At 39.1% G+C, this 15,084-nt stretch overlaps 1 protein-coding gene across 1 annotated transcript in view; it reads left to right on the forward strand.

The window, feature by feature from the left end:
• LOC118342295 (voltage-dependent calcium channel subunit alpha-2/delta-4-like) overlaps window positions 1-15,084 on the forward strand; it is a 24,050-nt gene that overhangs the window by 5,832 nt on the left and 3,134 nt on the right. Inside the window, exons 3-25 of the mRNA XM_035680790.1 lie at window positions 84-165; window positions 3,066-3,182; window positions 3,384-3,443; window positions 3,832-3,994; window positions 4,083-4,214; window positions 4,695-4,755; window positions 6,161-6,311; window positions 7,107-7,181; window positions 8,587-8,676; window positions 8,784-8,897; window positions 9,062-9,140; window positions 10,168-10,301; window positions 11,497-11,574; window positions 11,666-11,746; window positions 11,927-12,001; window positions 12,153-12,239; window positions 12,354-12,425; window positions 12,627-12,688; window positions 12,812-12,879; window positions 12,972-13,017; window positions 13,718-13,815; window positions 14,230-14,323; window positions 14,521-14,613. Coding sequence (XP_035536683.1) covers window positions 84-165; window positions 3,066-3,182; window positions 3,384-3,443; window positions 3,832-3,994; window positions 4,083-4,214; window positions 4,695-4,755; window positions 6,161-6,311; window positions 7,107-7,181; window positions 8,587-8,676; window positions 8,784-8,897; window positions 9,062-9,140; window positions 10,168-10,301; window positions 11,497-11,574; window positions 11,666-11,746; window positions 11,927-12,001; window positions 12,153-12,239; window positions 12,354-12,425; window positions 12,627-12,688; window positions 12,812-12,879; window positions 12,972-13,017; window positions 13,718-13,815; window positions 14,230-14,323; window positions 14,521-14,613 — 2,112 coding nt within the window. The remainder of the gene's footprint in view (window positions 1-83; window positions 166-3,065; window positions 3,183-3,383; window positions 3,444-3,831; window positions 3,995-4,082; window positions 4,215-4,694; window positions 4,756-6,160; window positions 6,312-7,106; window positions 7,182-8,586; window positions 8,677-8,783; window positions 8,898-9,061; window positions 9,141-10,167; window positions 10,302-11,496; window positions 11,575-11,665; window positions 11,747-11,926; window positions 12,002-12,152; window positions 12,240-12,353; window positions 12,426-12,626; window positions 12,689-12,811; window positions 12,880-12,971; window positions 13,018-13,717; window positions 13,816-14,229; window positions 14,324-14,520; window positions 14,614-15,084) is intronic.

Here is a 15,084-nt window from a genome sequence, read left to right on the forward strand (position 1 = left end):
CCTTTTGGTTTATTGAATTGTTTTCATAAATATTGATAACAGCTTTGATTATCCATCACTGATCATATTTTTTCTGTTTCCAGGGTGCAGCAGTGGGCTGTTTCTTTTGGCAAAGACATAGCTGCTCTGTCTGGTAGATACTCTGGAGCTAAACTGCTACAGAAGGTAGGAGATCACACACAAATTCATATGCACACATTAAAATATACAGACGCACACAAATAAACACACATGCTGTTAGACAGACATGAATACACATATGCACAAGCCAAAAACAGCTGCCAACACATACATATATGTACAAAATTTAAATGTTGTCTAAGGCATTTAAAGTTACAGAATACAGTTGGCTGCCGGCAAAAGACAAAGGAGTGAAATCTAAGACAACTTAAATGCCGAGACATTAGTGTACTTTACAGTAATAGAGACAGTCAGATATAGAGCACATGACATCATTACATCAGACTGAGATGGGCAGGGTCCGTATATCCTCCCCCTCCCTCTTTTCCATCAGCCAATAGGAACACAACTGACTGGCATACAGTTGCTGTACAACATCTGCACATGGCCCAGAGACCAATGTGTTGACACACTTAATTCAAACACACATCATGCACAGGCACACACACACACACACACACACACACAGAATTTTTTCCTGGAAAAAATACACAGAAATCACATTACTATTATTATTATTATTTTCTTTTTTAATTCTACAGCATGACTTTTAAAGCTGTTGTAGTGTTTTACCAACAGATATAGTAAATATCATGCTGATACATTATAGCCCATTGAAATGAGTTGAATTTGTCTGAATTCTGTTCATTTCTGTGTGGCTTACATTGGAAGTTATATTTTTGTCTGTGTGTGTGTGTGTGTGTGGGTCTCTGTGTGTGTTTGTGTGTGTGTTTTAGTAATTAGGATGTGCGGTCTTCCTCTGCATGCCACCCTGTAAAATCCCTAGCAGGCCCATTCACCATCTGCCACACACACATAAAACACACACACAAACACATACTGTGTGTTCACAGAGACATGCACCTACTGACTATCTCCCTCCATAGCCTATATGTATGTTTATTTTTGTTTTACCATGCAATTTCCTGTTGTGCGGTACAAAATATCCACCAATCTAGCTGCACTTCCACAGATTTCTTCCAAAACAAACTAAATACAGTGTGTAGCTTGTTGTTTGTGCCTGCATTTCAGACTGAATTAACTTCAGATAACCTCAATGTTGAGTTGGTAGAACCAATTTTCCAGAGTGAGCTCTTCACAAGTAAAAATAATGACTAACTTGATCAAGAAGCCCCAGAAACAGTAGCGCAAGTAAGTGATGGTATTGTAGTAGTAGTTGCAATTGTCATAGTAGTAGCAGTAGTACCAGTTGCCTTATTTAGAGTCAGTAATAGCAATATTTATACATAATGTAGGTATATTTGTCCTAGTTGCACACTTTATTTTCATTTAGTCAGTGATGTGTGAAAAGCACCCAGTGCAGTAGTTTAATCTCAGCAACAAGAAGCCATTAATCACCAACTTCTGTCTAATCGATGGCTTTCTCGTTATCTGTGGAACATTTAGTGACTCTGTCTTCTTGCCTGAGTAAACTGAATAGGATATTGAGTGTTTGAAGATAATAAAAAATGTTGGAGCTTTGCTTTTGTTGGAAAGGATTTTTTATGGTTATTTGTAGTGTGGCTGTGAGAGCTCTTTATCATCCTTTTTTTCTGTAAATCTATTTGTCTCTCTTATCTCTCTAATTCAGACTCCCCTGTAAAGGAAATTAAAAGCATTATCTGTGAAAGTGAAAATAGAACGTATTTTACTTTGAATGACAAATTGGGCATTTAGTTCTTTTTTTCCACAGTTTTTAGAATTTATGTTTAGGTCAACAGGCTACAAAACTGAAACTGAAAGGGCCTTTCCCAACCAGTATGGGACTCTGGGAACTGGGGATTTTCCATTAACAAGCCTTTTCTTTCCTCTCCTCAACATATTTTACTAACCTATCACAGTGTTAAGGGAAGGTAATTATCTTACTGAAGGTAATAGAAAATGAGTCCCTCACCAAACAAACATTTAATCGAAATCTATCATCTGTCGTCACAACAAATGGCATTATCAGCAGTGCAGGAAATGAACCTTTAAGTAAACAGGCAACAACCGTTTTAATTAGTGTAGTGAACAAACACACCAGAGAGCTGCCAGAAAAATACATTTAGTTCAATCACAGACTCTTACAGAAGATTGATGAAATAATCTCTACATATAAACACCTAATTTAAATGGTTTTCCATTTATTTGAGACTTGATCCGTTCAGTTTGAATTAAAAACAAATATTAAATGTTTATTTTCACAAACGGATTTTACTGAAAGTAATCATACACTAGAATAATATGTAGGAATGTATTGAACCTTTGGTTATTTGACTTGATCTTATAAAGCTCATGAAAATACTTATTGGGTCATTATTAATATGCACTATTTTTGTGGTATAGTTTTTACATCAATGTGAAAATAAGACCTTTTATTCAGTTTTGTTTGTTTATTTAATTGATGATTCATCATTTTGACGCAGCCATTTTAACAAATAATATGTGAGGACTCTTTTTGATGCCTTCAATGGCAACTTTAATGAAGTGAATTATAAATATGTTTGATAAAACCATTTCAAAACACAATGCAATCATTAAAACATGCACAGATGTCAGTCAGGAGGCGCAGCGTGCACTAGATGGTGTTCTTGTGGCATCACTCTGTCATATTGCAGATTAGAGAGGGGGTCTGGGGAGGGGATGAAGTCAGGGCTTGACCTGCATCTGTACGGCGAACTGTAAATGTGGTGTGTGTGTGTGTGTAATTGTGTAATACCAGGATCTCTATCCCTTGGTTATGTGTGTCTCTGTGTTTGTTCTTTTCCATTGTGTGTTTGATATTGCATGCAAATTAACATTAAAATGAAGTGGCAGTAAAAAGTGGGACAATATATTATAATCCTTACACACTTTTAAAAAAAAATACGCTTTTTACTGATGTGCTAACTGTGTTTGTTTCAAAGAAATACAAGGATATCGAGGGTGTGGTGAAGATAGAGGAGGTGGACGGAGAGGAGCTTGTAAAAAAGTTTGCTGAGGAGATGGAGGAGATGCTTGGGAGGAAGATGAAATCGGTGAAGGTAATAATGACACGTTCTATAAAAGTGAATGCACATTTAATGGTAACCAAGTTGACATGAGCTCTTCTGCAGATGTGACCTTGGTTAAACAGATTTAATCTCAGCATTAGGGTTAGTCTGTGTAAGCTTGGACTTGATAATATTTGCTACATGGGCAATTCTATGGGCTGTGTATCCCTAACCTGCTGTGTTTTATCACAGAGGTTGGCAGAAGCGGCAGAGGATGCTGACCTTTACCATGAATACAATGAAACAATGGAGGTATGTGACAATATTCTTCAATATATGCACTTTAATCACTGTGACTTGTGAGTTTATGCCTTGTCTAACTAGACGTAAACTTCACAGACAGTTAAGAGTATGTAACCACTGATTTATGCCAAAAATATTAAATTCATTATTGGTATTTGGTGGTGTCTACTACCTGCGGAACAAGTCACATAACCATCATAACTCTAACTATATTAAGGATGATATGCTTTAGTCTTCTTTCACCTCATTCGTGTAAGCATACTTTAATTGATAGCAAATATGCAAAGGATTTAGCAAATCTACCACACAGGAAAGCATAAAAATATAGCTGTATGCTGCGGAATCCCACAATGTTTCATCATCAAATAAGCCCCTCGTCTTTTACTGTTCTGTCTAGTTTGACTACTATAACTCCTTGCTGATCAACACGTTGGATGAGGACGGGAATCCAGTGCCGCTGGGAGGAGAATTTGCTCTGGAAGAAAATGAACACTTTAATAAAATGCCAGTCAACACACAACAGAGTAACATACAAGTCCCAACTAATGTGTACAACAGAGGTACAGAAGCATGCACACACACATACGGCCTGCATTTCCACATACTGTATAATACATCTAATTTTATTATTTCTCTCTCTTTCTGTAGACCCAGATATTCTTAATGGAGCCTACATGTCTGAGGCTCTGAATGAAGTGTTCATTGATAACTTCCAGAAAGATCCAACTCTCACCTGGCAGTACTTTGGCAGCTCTACTGGCTTCTTCAGGCTGTACCCAGGTGCATACATATGAGACATCACGCGTGCTCGTATCCTAAAATCTCAGCCTCTTCAGTTAAATATTTCTCCTGCGTCTGCATCGTGTCAAGACAACATGAACAGAGCTGTAGATACGCATACTTCAGCTACGCAAGCCAAGTGGTATACTTACACAGCAACTGACGATGCAGAAAAATGTCTGTCAAATGTGATGACTCAGTCTCAGCTACAGTGTGGCTACTGGGGAATTCTCTCCTGTGTGGGTGTGTGTGAGGAGTAATTAGTGGAGGATTTGTGACACAGCTTGTTTTACTCATCTGCTACCTCATCCATCTCTCCCTCATTCAATAAATCTGTCACTGTCAATCCATACATCCATTTGTTCATCCGTCCTTCCAACCAGTCAACCAAGCACCGTCTGAGCACCAACTTTTGCTGAATCTCTCTCGGTTCTCTCTGTCTCTCTGTCTCTCGCTCTCTTTCTTTCTCTCTCTCTCCAGGGATCCAGTGGATTCCAGATGAAAATGGTGTGGTCACCTTTGACTGCAGAAACAGAAACTGGTATGGATATGTTCCTGTCAACATCCGTTCTGCTTCCTTATTGATGCCTTTTTGAACGGTTGTAGCTCTCTGTATAGTTTGTAAGTTCAACATAGTGCCTCTCAGGATGCCATCCTTATGAATGTTCTGCACTGATAGGTGGCAGAGAAACAACTCAGCTCAAACTGAAGCCTCAAACCCATGTTATGGGCCCTAACACTCGAAGCAAGCAGTAATTGGGCACCATTAGGCAATCACAGAGTGTCTATGGCTGTAGTGTGTTCGGCAAGTCGGTGCCCGTCTGCCCATATCAGCGACTATATATGGCCAATTGAACATGTTTAATCAGTAGTGAGTGAAGTCTTTCTGACTAGCTGTGCAGCCTCAGTGACTTTACCTATTTAGTGTCTCTCCTTGTTTGTATTTGTTAAAAGTGCAACTTTTAACAGAAGTTGTGAGGTGATGTGGTGCGACGCAGAGCCAACCCATGTCAGTGTCAGTTCACCTTGGTTTAACAGCATCCTTACCCTTAATCAGTAGATTAAACATACTGTATTTCAGTTCATGTTCCATTAAACCATTTAAACCAAAAAGGTAAATAGTTAATGGAGAGACAGAACCTAGGTTTGACAGAGGCACACAGTATTTGGCCAGTGGCAATTGTGGCCAAACAATCTTTGCTCTAATCAACATGGAGAAGAGCTGTGGGTGCAGATTGTGTCAAAGACAACCATATATACAGTGATGGCACAATACTTGTTCAAGGCTTATACTGCAGCAGCCATACGGCCTATTACAAGTAATGCTGCAACTGAATGATCTGGACAGGCCTTTTTCACAGGAAACATTTTGACTTGTCACAGTTGGAAAAGTACAGGTTTTACTAATAATATTAGTAGTTTGATTCAAGTATCCCAGTATACAGTGACAGTGTAATGGAAGCAGCTAAATGGAATTCAGCCATAATTCATTCTATGATTTACACTAGTGCTTTTTCCTACTGTGACATGTCAAAATGTCTTCCATGTCAAGTTGAATAAGAGCTGGATTACTGTTTTCGGTAACAGTAAGTCCAGCTCCGGGAACTCTGTCTGGTCCTTAGTAAGGACATACTGTAAGGCGGAAATGACAGAGCAAGTCAGCGCCGCTCTGGATAGTTGCAGATCAGAGTTGCTGTAGTGGAAATCTCATAGATGCTAATGAGCTTAGAAAGTCAGAGGATGATAATAAGGAGATGAAGAGAAGCATTGACGGAAGAACTGAGGAACAAATAAAAGGATAAGGCTTGAATTCTGCCCACTCTGTCTGTCTGCTAGACTACTAATAAATACCTTCTAGTCTGTTAATGCTTAGTGTTATTTAGTTGACATTGTAATAAAAATAAAGACTTTACTGCTTCCTATCTCAACTCTCTGTCTCTTTCTAGGTACATACAGGCAGCCACTTCTCCTAAAGATGTGGTGATCGTGGTGGATGTCAGTGGCAGTATGAAGGGACTCAGACTGACCATAGCCAAACACACAATAAATACAATCCTGGACACACTGGGAGAAAATGATTTTGTAAACATCATAGCTGTAAGTACACACACATACACACTCATACAATTACACAAACCACAGACAACATGTGCACAGTCTGAGACTCACCAAAAGGCAGATAGTGTCTATATCCTGATTAGCGTGAATTTGAGATTAACACAGATAAGCTAATACGCAGGTACAGAATGGAGATCGGGGGTACATGGAAATGGAGACACACACGCAAACAGGCACAGATACACACATCAAACATTCAGTTCACACCAGGCATTTATTTTCAGTAACATCTAAGCTCCAAAATTCATTTTGCTTCTACGTTTTTCAGGATTTTGGCTGTGTGTAGTCCTATGACTACAAATCGGTGTAATAAGCATGGTTTATCCGGGTATTACTATGTGTGTAATCACACGCCTGCTGCAAATCCGCTGCCCTTAAGCTGTTTTTACACAAAATTTAAAGCTACACTCTTTTCAATGGAGTGGCCATGCAGCAAAATGAAAACCAGACTCTTCTTTTAAAATGAGATATCCTTAGTCAGAAAATGTTTTTAAATCCCATTTTGATTCCTCTTGAACTTAAACATATATATATATATATATATATATATGGTATAAACATAATAATACAGCATTCAGATATTTAAACTTTCATATATTCACATTATTAACTCTTTCTGTGTTACAGAATCTGAGTAAATAAGTGGGTTATGATATGATTTAAGGGTGGTAAAACAACAACTCTTACTCATCACCTGTTATATCAAGGTCATGTTGAGAGTTAATCATGCGTATCATTGATTATGGGTTTTGTATTGTGTGTTTCTCTCTCCAGTACAGTGACTATGTTCGTTACGTAGAGCCCTGCTTCAAGGGCATGCTGGTTCAAGCTGATCTGGATAACAGAGAGGTAACACACACACACACAGAAGACACACGTACATCCGCTAATTAATTCACCCAACCTCTGCTAACCTATTAAACTGTTATCTCACTAATCCTCTAAAGACAAAGATTATGCTCTCATCACATCACAGGGAATGTGTGCTATCAGGGTTTCAACCTGTTCGTTGGTGGATTTAGTAATGAAACCATAACCAGTTTATGCTCAAGTGGGGTAACAGTTTCTGTTTTAAGAATACAGATATTCTTTGTTTCCCTGCTCTCCTCCTCCTTTGTCATCATTCTCTAGCTCCTCTTTTCATCTCCTCCACCAAGCCATGACACTTTTCCTCTATTTTCTCTCTTTTCTCTCTTCCATTGCACTTTCTATCTCTCAACATCTCACTCTTTTTTTTGAATTTCCACGTACAAGTGTGTTTCACTGCTGCTTTTCTTTTCATTTTTTTCCTCCTCATCTGTTCTCCTGTTTTTCACATACCAACACCTGCTCAGTCGGCTCAGTCTTTGTGTGTGTGCGTGTGTGCGTTATGTGTTGGATGTATGCCCTACTTTCACTCCCCTTCACATCCATGCAGATCAGGTGAGGTCGCTGGCCGCTGACAATTTTTAAGTAGGTCACATGACCTGTCAGCAAGGGAGTTGATTGGTTGGATGCCTAGAGAGGCAGGCTGTAACAGAATGGGCTTACAGATGTTGGCTGACACACTTATAAACTCATGTTGGAACACACACACACACATTTACTGGAAGACAATCTTCAGTTTTGTGGCTGTTATATAAGAGTTCCTACATTCCCAAACAACTATTTATCTTATTTACTCCCAGTGTAAGTCAGACTGAGTTAGCCCACAATAAAGACCAATGTATTTAAAAAGAAAAGGGACACCATGGGCCCAAAAGAGCCCAAAATTAGTCCTGAAATTAAAGAAAATGCTGTCTAGTTGTCTATGTTTACTTATCTTGTATTTTAATTGTAGCTGGTTGCTGCACATTGTAAAGTTAAGCATTTTGAATTAATTTACAGCAACAATCACAGCAATAATTTAGCTTGTATTTGTAAGGGGATATAAAAGTCTGTCGAGAGCTCCATGGAGGCTAGGCGTATTGCTGGTCCACAGAGTGGTGGAACCCACAACAATCTGGCCATTTGTCATAGTGTGTGCGGATGTCTGTGTGTGCATGTTGACTAATCCTGATTACCTCCTGGTGTTGTAGTGACTTTGCTGTAATTGGTCAGTGTGCCAGGGAGCCAGGGATAATCCCTCCTTTACACTCTTTTTTTTCACTCCCTCATGATCTCTCCCTCTTTTTTTGATGGTGACCTGCATTCACCTACATTTACCAAAAGGGTAAGATCCATGGCTTAGTAACAGGCGTCTATTTCTTTATTTGTTGTGTGTGTCTCTCTGCAGCATTTCAAGATTTTGGTTGAAGAGCTTCATGTCAAAGGAGAGGGCAAAGTGAAAAATGCAATGAAGGAGTCTTTCAAGATTCTCAACGAGGTTTGTTCCTTTTTGCAACAACCACAGCAACTGCTGGTCTCAACAATATACAGCATTGCTCATAATGAAAGAACATTGCGTGTGTGTGAATGTGCGTGTGTGTTTAGGCTGCAGCACTGGGCCAGGGCAGCCTGTGTAACCAGGCCATCATGCTGATAACAGACGGGGCCATGGAAGACTTCCAGGATGTTTTTGAAGAGTTCAACTGGCCAGAACGACGGGTATGACAGACACACGCACACAAGCATTAAAAACCACAAGCAAGCAGTGAAATCTACTCTAAGCACACAGACACATATTATTGACACTGTTTATATGAAGCTCTTTGAAGTAACACATGAGTGGGGTTTATCACATCTCCCTATATACTTTATTGTCTCTCCAGGTTCGTGTGTTCACCTATCTGATTGGACGAGAGATGACATTTGCGGAAAATGTTAAATGGATTGCCTGCAACAACAAGGGTAAAAAACAAATGGGGAGTCTGGTTTGTGACATAAAAGTCGCTAGTCTGAAATCCCTGCCTCCTCCATAACATTTGGGATAGGATTTTGGGGTAATTTCCGCAACAAGGACTAGAGTAATAGATGTGAAAACTACTACAATCACTTGCAAAGTCTTAAATAAAACAAGAGCAAGAAAGGAGGTATGTTTCCCCTCTGTGGTGTTCCCAGTTGGAGCTGGATGGGACTGGGTATCAGGTGCTGCCCTCTTGTGAATTACATGGGGTCATGCAGCAGCTCAAACCTGGAAATAATCGCTTTATATGCTTTGAGCACATCAAAAACCCCAGACTAAATACCTGATTATCAGAACAGATACACTGTAAACACATCCCTGGCCAAAAAAATATCTTATCTGCGTCTGTGTGTGTGTGTAATGGGTAACAGGTGCACTCCCTTCTGTTGCGTACACTGGCAGTTGCTTCTGCCAACAACAAAATACGTATCTGTCATAAACAGACAAATATGCTTATTGTTACACTCCTGCAAAAAACTTCTATAAACAGTTTCAGTTTTAGTTGAGTAAGCAGGTCTGCTTAATAATATTCAGAGCAGCACTCTTAGGGAGACGTTCCAAAGGGGAAAAAGGTTGTACACGTTCATATATTCATACCTGGCAGTGCTTCAGTAGCCTGTTGTCACTGAGCAGCTTCACGGCAGGTATCCTGTTGACGTCATTGTCTCCCACTTGCAGAAATGCCATAAACCTTAGACTAAGCCAAGCTTTAAAGAACGTCAAAAGCACATTTGCACTGATGGGAGATTCAAGCTGTTTTCATTAAAAACAGCTTAGGGTTTTTTGGAAATACCAGGTTTTCTGAAGTCAGATAAATGAGTTTGCTGCTCTAAATGTAATTCCCAAAGGCCAGAAGCAGGAAGATAAAAATAATATGGTGAACATTTTCTTTGCTAAAATGTAGGGTTCCTAGTTTTTCCATGTGAGTACAGTAATTTGTGATATATGTGTACATGTTTTTGTGTGCTGCAGGGTACTACACACACGTCTCCACACTGGCTGATGTCCAGGAAAACGTTATGGAGTACCTCCATGTTCTCAGCCGGCCAATGGTGATCAATCACGATCATGACATCATCTGGACTGAGGCCTATATGGACAGTGTGGTCAGTCTGCTTCTCCCATTATTGCTGGGCAACACACACTGTTATCTTGCATCAGCATCATCAGGCATACATAATCAAAATGTCAGATTCATTAAGGACGCCTGTCCTATTACTAGTGATCCATTATGTAGTTTTGTCTGGAGGGAAACATTCAACCGCAGTCTTCCTTTCTGAAACCATTTAAAGCCAGTTTATTCCCCTCTGTGCCTCTCTCCATGGTGCTGAAACATTCAAAAACCTTCCATCTAGTTCATCCTGGACACCAATAAAATCTCTCAGCAACATCCTAGCAACCACAGAGAACACCATAGCAACCATGTAGCCATCACTAAGTACTGCACTGGCAATTTCCATGAAAATACCTTAGTAACCAAGCACCACTAACATCCTCCTCCATCCAACCAGCAATGGACCAACAACTATTTAGCCACACCCCAGCAAAACTTCAGCCAGTTTTACATTTTCTAAATAATTCTAATCATTTCTTTTCTAAGTTACTGCACCTGTTGCTAGTTGCTACTCCACCTCTACCTGCTTACTTCTGTTTGTTTCCTCATTTATTTCAGTATCCCTTTTTATCTGCACCATATGTGTGACACAACTTTTCACTGCCATTTCATGCTTGTTGTTGCCTTTCCTCCCCTCCATCTCCACCTTCAGCTCCCAAGTACACAAGAGGTAAAAATACTAAAAATGGCAGCCGTATAAAATACAGTGTATATAGTATCTGTAATGTCTTAAACAGTTTATAGTGGTCTCAAGTAGTTTCCTGTTAAGCTATAGCTAACTTTCCGCCATTGCTTTAAGTGCTAAAGTTAGCTTAGCTCATCCTTTTGTTAGCTAAGTTAGTTTAGTCCGTTTTTCACCTAGAACCACTACTTAGTTAGCTTTCAGTTTTAGTTTGTAGTTTTAGAACTTGTTCTTCACTGTTTTACTCCTTCCTTCAGTCATTTCACAAGAGCTTATTTTTCAAACTTATTTGAGTGAGCATTTCTTTTTGTGTCTTAGGTTTCCCTTAGTAAGACGTTATCTTGGTTAAAGTTTTTTGGTTCAGACAGATTTACCTACATTAAATTCCTTACTATTTGTCTCCATTTCACTTCATTTTCCACCTTTGTTCAACAGAATTTAACTCCTCCAATTTAGTTGTTTGCTCATAATTAACATGGTATTTTTGTGTATATGTGTACCACAGCTGTTCAACACTCAGGCCCAAAGCCTGCTCCTGATGACCTCGGTAGCAATGCCTGTGTTCAGCAAGAAGGAAGAGACCGTAAGTATTCATTTCAATCACCATTAACACCATTATTCTCTACAGAAATTGCTTGAAATTGTGTATTCATGAATGTATGTGTTTCCTGTAGTTGTCTCATGGGATTCTGCTGGGAGTGGTGGGAACTGATGTGGCCTTGAGAGAACTGATGAGATTAGCTCCAAGATACAAGGTAAACCATCCCAAATATATATATGTATATATAAAATACTGTATACTGTGCTATTCTGTATTGATTATTCTCTGCCAGCAACATTGTATTTGTAATTTCATGTTAAGTATCCACATGTTAATGATCAATGTTGTTGCCCTAGTGTAGGTGTTGTGTCCTTATCACTTTCTGTCTCTTCAGCTGGGTATCCATGGTTACGCCTACCTCATCACCAACAACGGCTACATCCTGTCTCACCCTGACCTACGACCTCTGGTACAGACAAAGATTGTATTGTAGTTGATTATTGCAACTGAGAAATTTATAATTCTGCTTGACAGATTTATTGCAGTTACCCAAACACAATAAAATGGAATAGGCTGCTAAGACTTGTTTTTGATGTTTGTGTTATTTGTGTGTGTGACAGTATAAGGAGGGGAAAAAGCTGAAGCCAAAACCCAACTATAACAGTGTTGATCTGTCAGAGGTGGAGTGGGAAGACACTGAGGAGAAAGTCAGTAACATACACTCACATACACATATTTTGTTCCTTTCTCTTTTCTGTATGTCACTGTGAGTTGGGTTGTTCAGGATCTATAGCATGGTATTTGTGATGTCAATGTTTCAGCTGAGGACAGCCATGGTTAAAGGAGAAACTGGAACTTTGTCTTTAGACGTGAGAACTTCCGTGGATAAAGGAGTGAGTACTTTTGTTTTTGTGAGTGTCTGAAATATTAGGTCAGATTAGATTTTCCTCTCTTTCTGCTTGTGGGGTTTTGTTGTCTTATATGATCCAAGTTTTGTTTCCTCATTTAGTTTTAGCCGTCCATTTATATTTTGTGTCTTGTTTTGTAAGTACAAGCTGTCATTTTTCTCTGTGCATTATTTCTGTCTCTCCCAGAGGAGAGTGATGTTCCTGAAGAATGATTACTTCTACACCATCATCAATGAGACACCATTCAGGTTTGTTCATAGTAACAACAAGTGCTTATTGTTGGAAATAACCATTATTACGAGCATGATTCATTCTGCCTTTGACATATTAAGTAGGTAGTAAAATAACATTCTCATCTGTGTGTTTGACAGTCTGGGTATAGTGTTGACTAGAGGATATGGACAATATATTTTCATCGGAAACGTCTCCGTTGAGGAGGGTAAGTCTTTGCTTTCTGTCTTAGTTTTTCTCTGCATTTGTGTTTGCCCTCCTCACTCTCTGTCTCATGTCTTTTTTTCTTTTTTGCTTCAGGTCTCCATGACCTATTGGCTCCAGACTTGACCATAGCTAACGAATGGTGGGTACTGTATAAATAGCAGAACATAGACATTATGGGATTCCCAGCAGTCTTGTCAGTTTGTAGCTCTTTGTGTAAATATTGTGATAGAAAAACTTTGAAGAAGATGAACCACTTGTACTCAAAGAAGATTTCAGGTGACCTTGATGAGTTACCCAACAGAATTTATTGAGGTTCAACCAAGTAGAATAAAAGCAGCAATACATGTGTAACACAGTGCAGTGCCAACTCAGGATGGGGGATATTTAACATAGACCCACACCCTCTGCGACAACACGTGTCCCAACCTACACTGGCGACTACATGCATAAATCTAATTGGAGAATGTAACACAACAAGTTCTCTGGTTACCAAGCTTTCCCTCCTGAACCTTGCACTGTTTCTATGGGGAGAGACAGCCAGTCTGACCCTGGGTGAGGCAATATGTGGTCCAGCTTGACCCTTATGACTGCAGCTGTTGTGGAGTCAGCACACATGAGGACACATAACACTCAGTGGCTCTAGACACTACTAAAACTGAACCCTTCTGCTGCAACCTTTGACCTTTCAGGCCATAGACCATTTACATACAGTGGATAATGCTGTCATCTAACTACACCTGGGGCCATCCATCTTAAAGGACACCTAGAAGACAAAAATTCCTTCACAAATATGACTACCGTACATTTTTGTCTACAAAAACGCATGTGTGTGCTTGTAGGACCTACTGCGAGACAGACATTGACCCTGCCCATCGTAAGCTGACCCAGCTGCAGGCTGTGGTGCTATACCTCACTGGAAAAGAACCACATCTGGAGTGTAAGTACACACTTCAATTTCAGGTCATAAAGTTTACATTACAAAATAAAACACACTTAACCCTGAAACTCTGCAATTTATGAGCACATACACACCTGAAATCAGAGGAGAAAATAACACTCAAACAGCATGCAGTATCCATAAACACACCACTGCATGTGTCAACTTTGCTTATAATCTTTTGAGAGATTAGCTTAACTCTGCCAAAATATTAACCAAATCATTTCTAAACTGTACCTTTAAAAGTTCTCTTTGAAAATAACACCTTTAAAGGTAAAAATTAGGTTGTCTCAACATAAACTGCAGATTTAGGTACAAACATAGTCAGGACACACTGATACATTCTTGGGATCTTTTATACTGTTGGCATTAATCAATGTTTAATATTTGTTTTCCTTTGGTTTCTCTCTACAGGTGATGGGCTTTTATTGCAACAAACTCTGTTTGATGCTGTGGTCACGGCTCCTATGGAAGCCTACTGGACCGCCCTCATGCTCAACACATCTGGGTGAATATTAACACACATGCACAGCCACGTAAATGTTCCTTTAATTAAGACATGGACTTTTTGCATTAATAATCTTTTTAATTTTTTTATTTGCTTTGTCTCTCTATCTGCTCCACCTCGCTCTTTAAATCTCAAATTTTCTTTCTTTCTTTCTTTCTTTCTTTCTTTCTTTCTTTCTTTCATTCTCTCTCTTTCAGTATGGACGAGGGGGTAGAAACAGCGTTCTTGGGGACCCGTTCAGGCCTGACGAGATTCCAGAGATACACTGGTATTGAGAAAAGAACTGCCAAGTGAGTAAAACTGAGTCATTTTGTATATTAAATATCATCACATTCTAACAGTCATACCATTATGTCCACGACCAGAAGGCTCAAATCTGGGGTTAAATAAAGTGTTAAATGTGTTTATGTGAGAGTGATAGAAATTTAAGATTGGAATTGAAGCTGAAAATACAGTAAGGTGAGAGTCTGCCCTCTGGTGGTCAGTAAAGGGAATAGTTTTCTGTAAAGAATCAGTCTTATTGCTCCAGACATGCAAGTCAATAAAACTATTACATGCAAAAACAGTTAATGTCGCTTAGACAAACATACATCCTGTTGTTGAGGTATAACACCTGTAAACATTAACAACACTTTATCCATTTTAGTAGAATTTGTACACATACATTTCATGTAGGATGACATAATATAAATAAACTTTAATAAACAAAACTGTACTCTCTTTTAGTAAATCATTTTATTTTAGCTACTCTAGGTTTTTAA

The sequence above is a fragment of the Morone saxatilis genome, unplaced genomic scaffold (assembly GCF_004916995.1).
Source record: "Morone saxatilis isolate NCDOM2014 unplaced genomic scaffold, NCSU_SB_2.0 Contig10, whole genome shotgun sequence".
Taxonomy (NCBI): Eukaryota; Metazoa; Chordata; class Actinopteri; family Moronidae; genus Morone; species Morone saxatilis.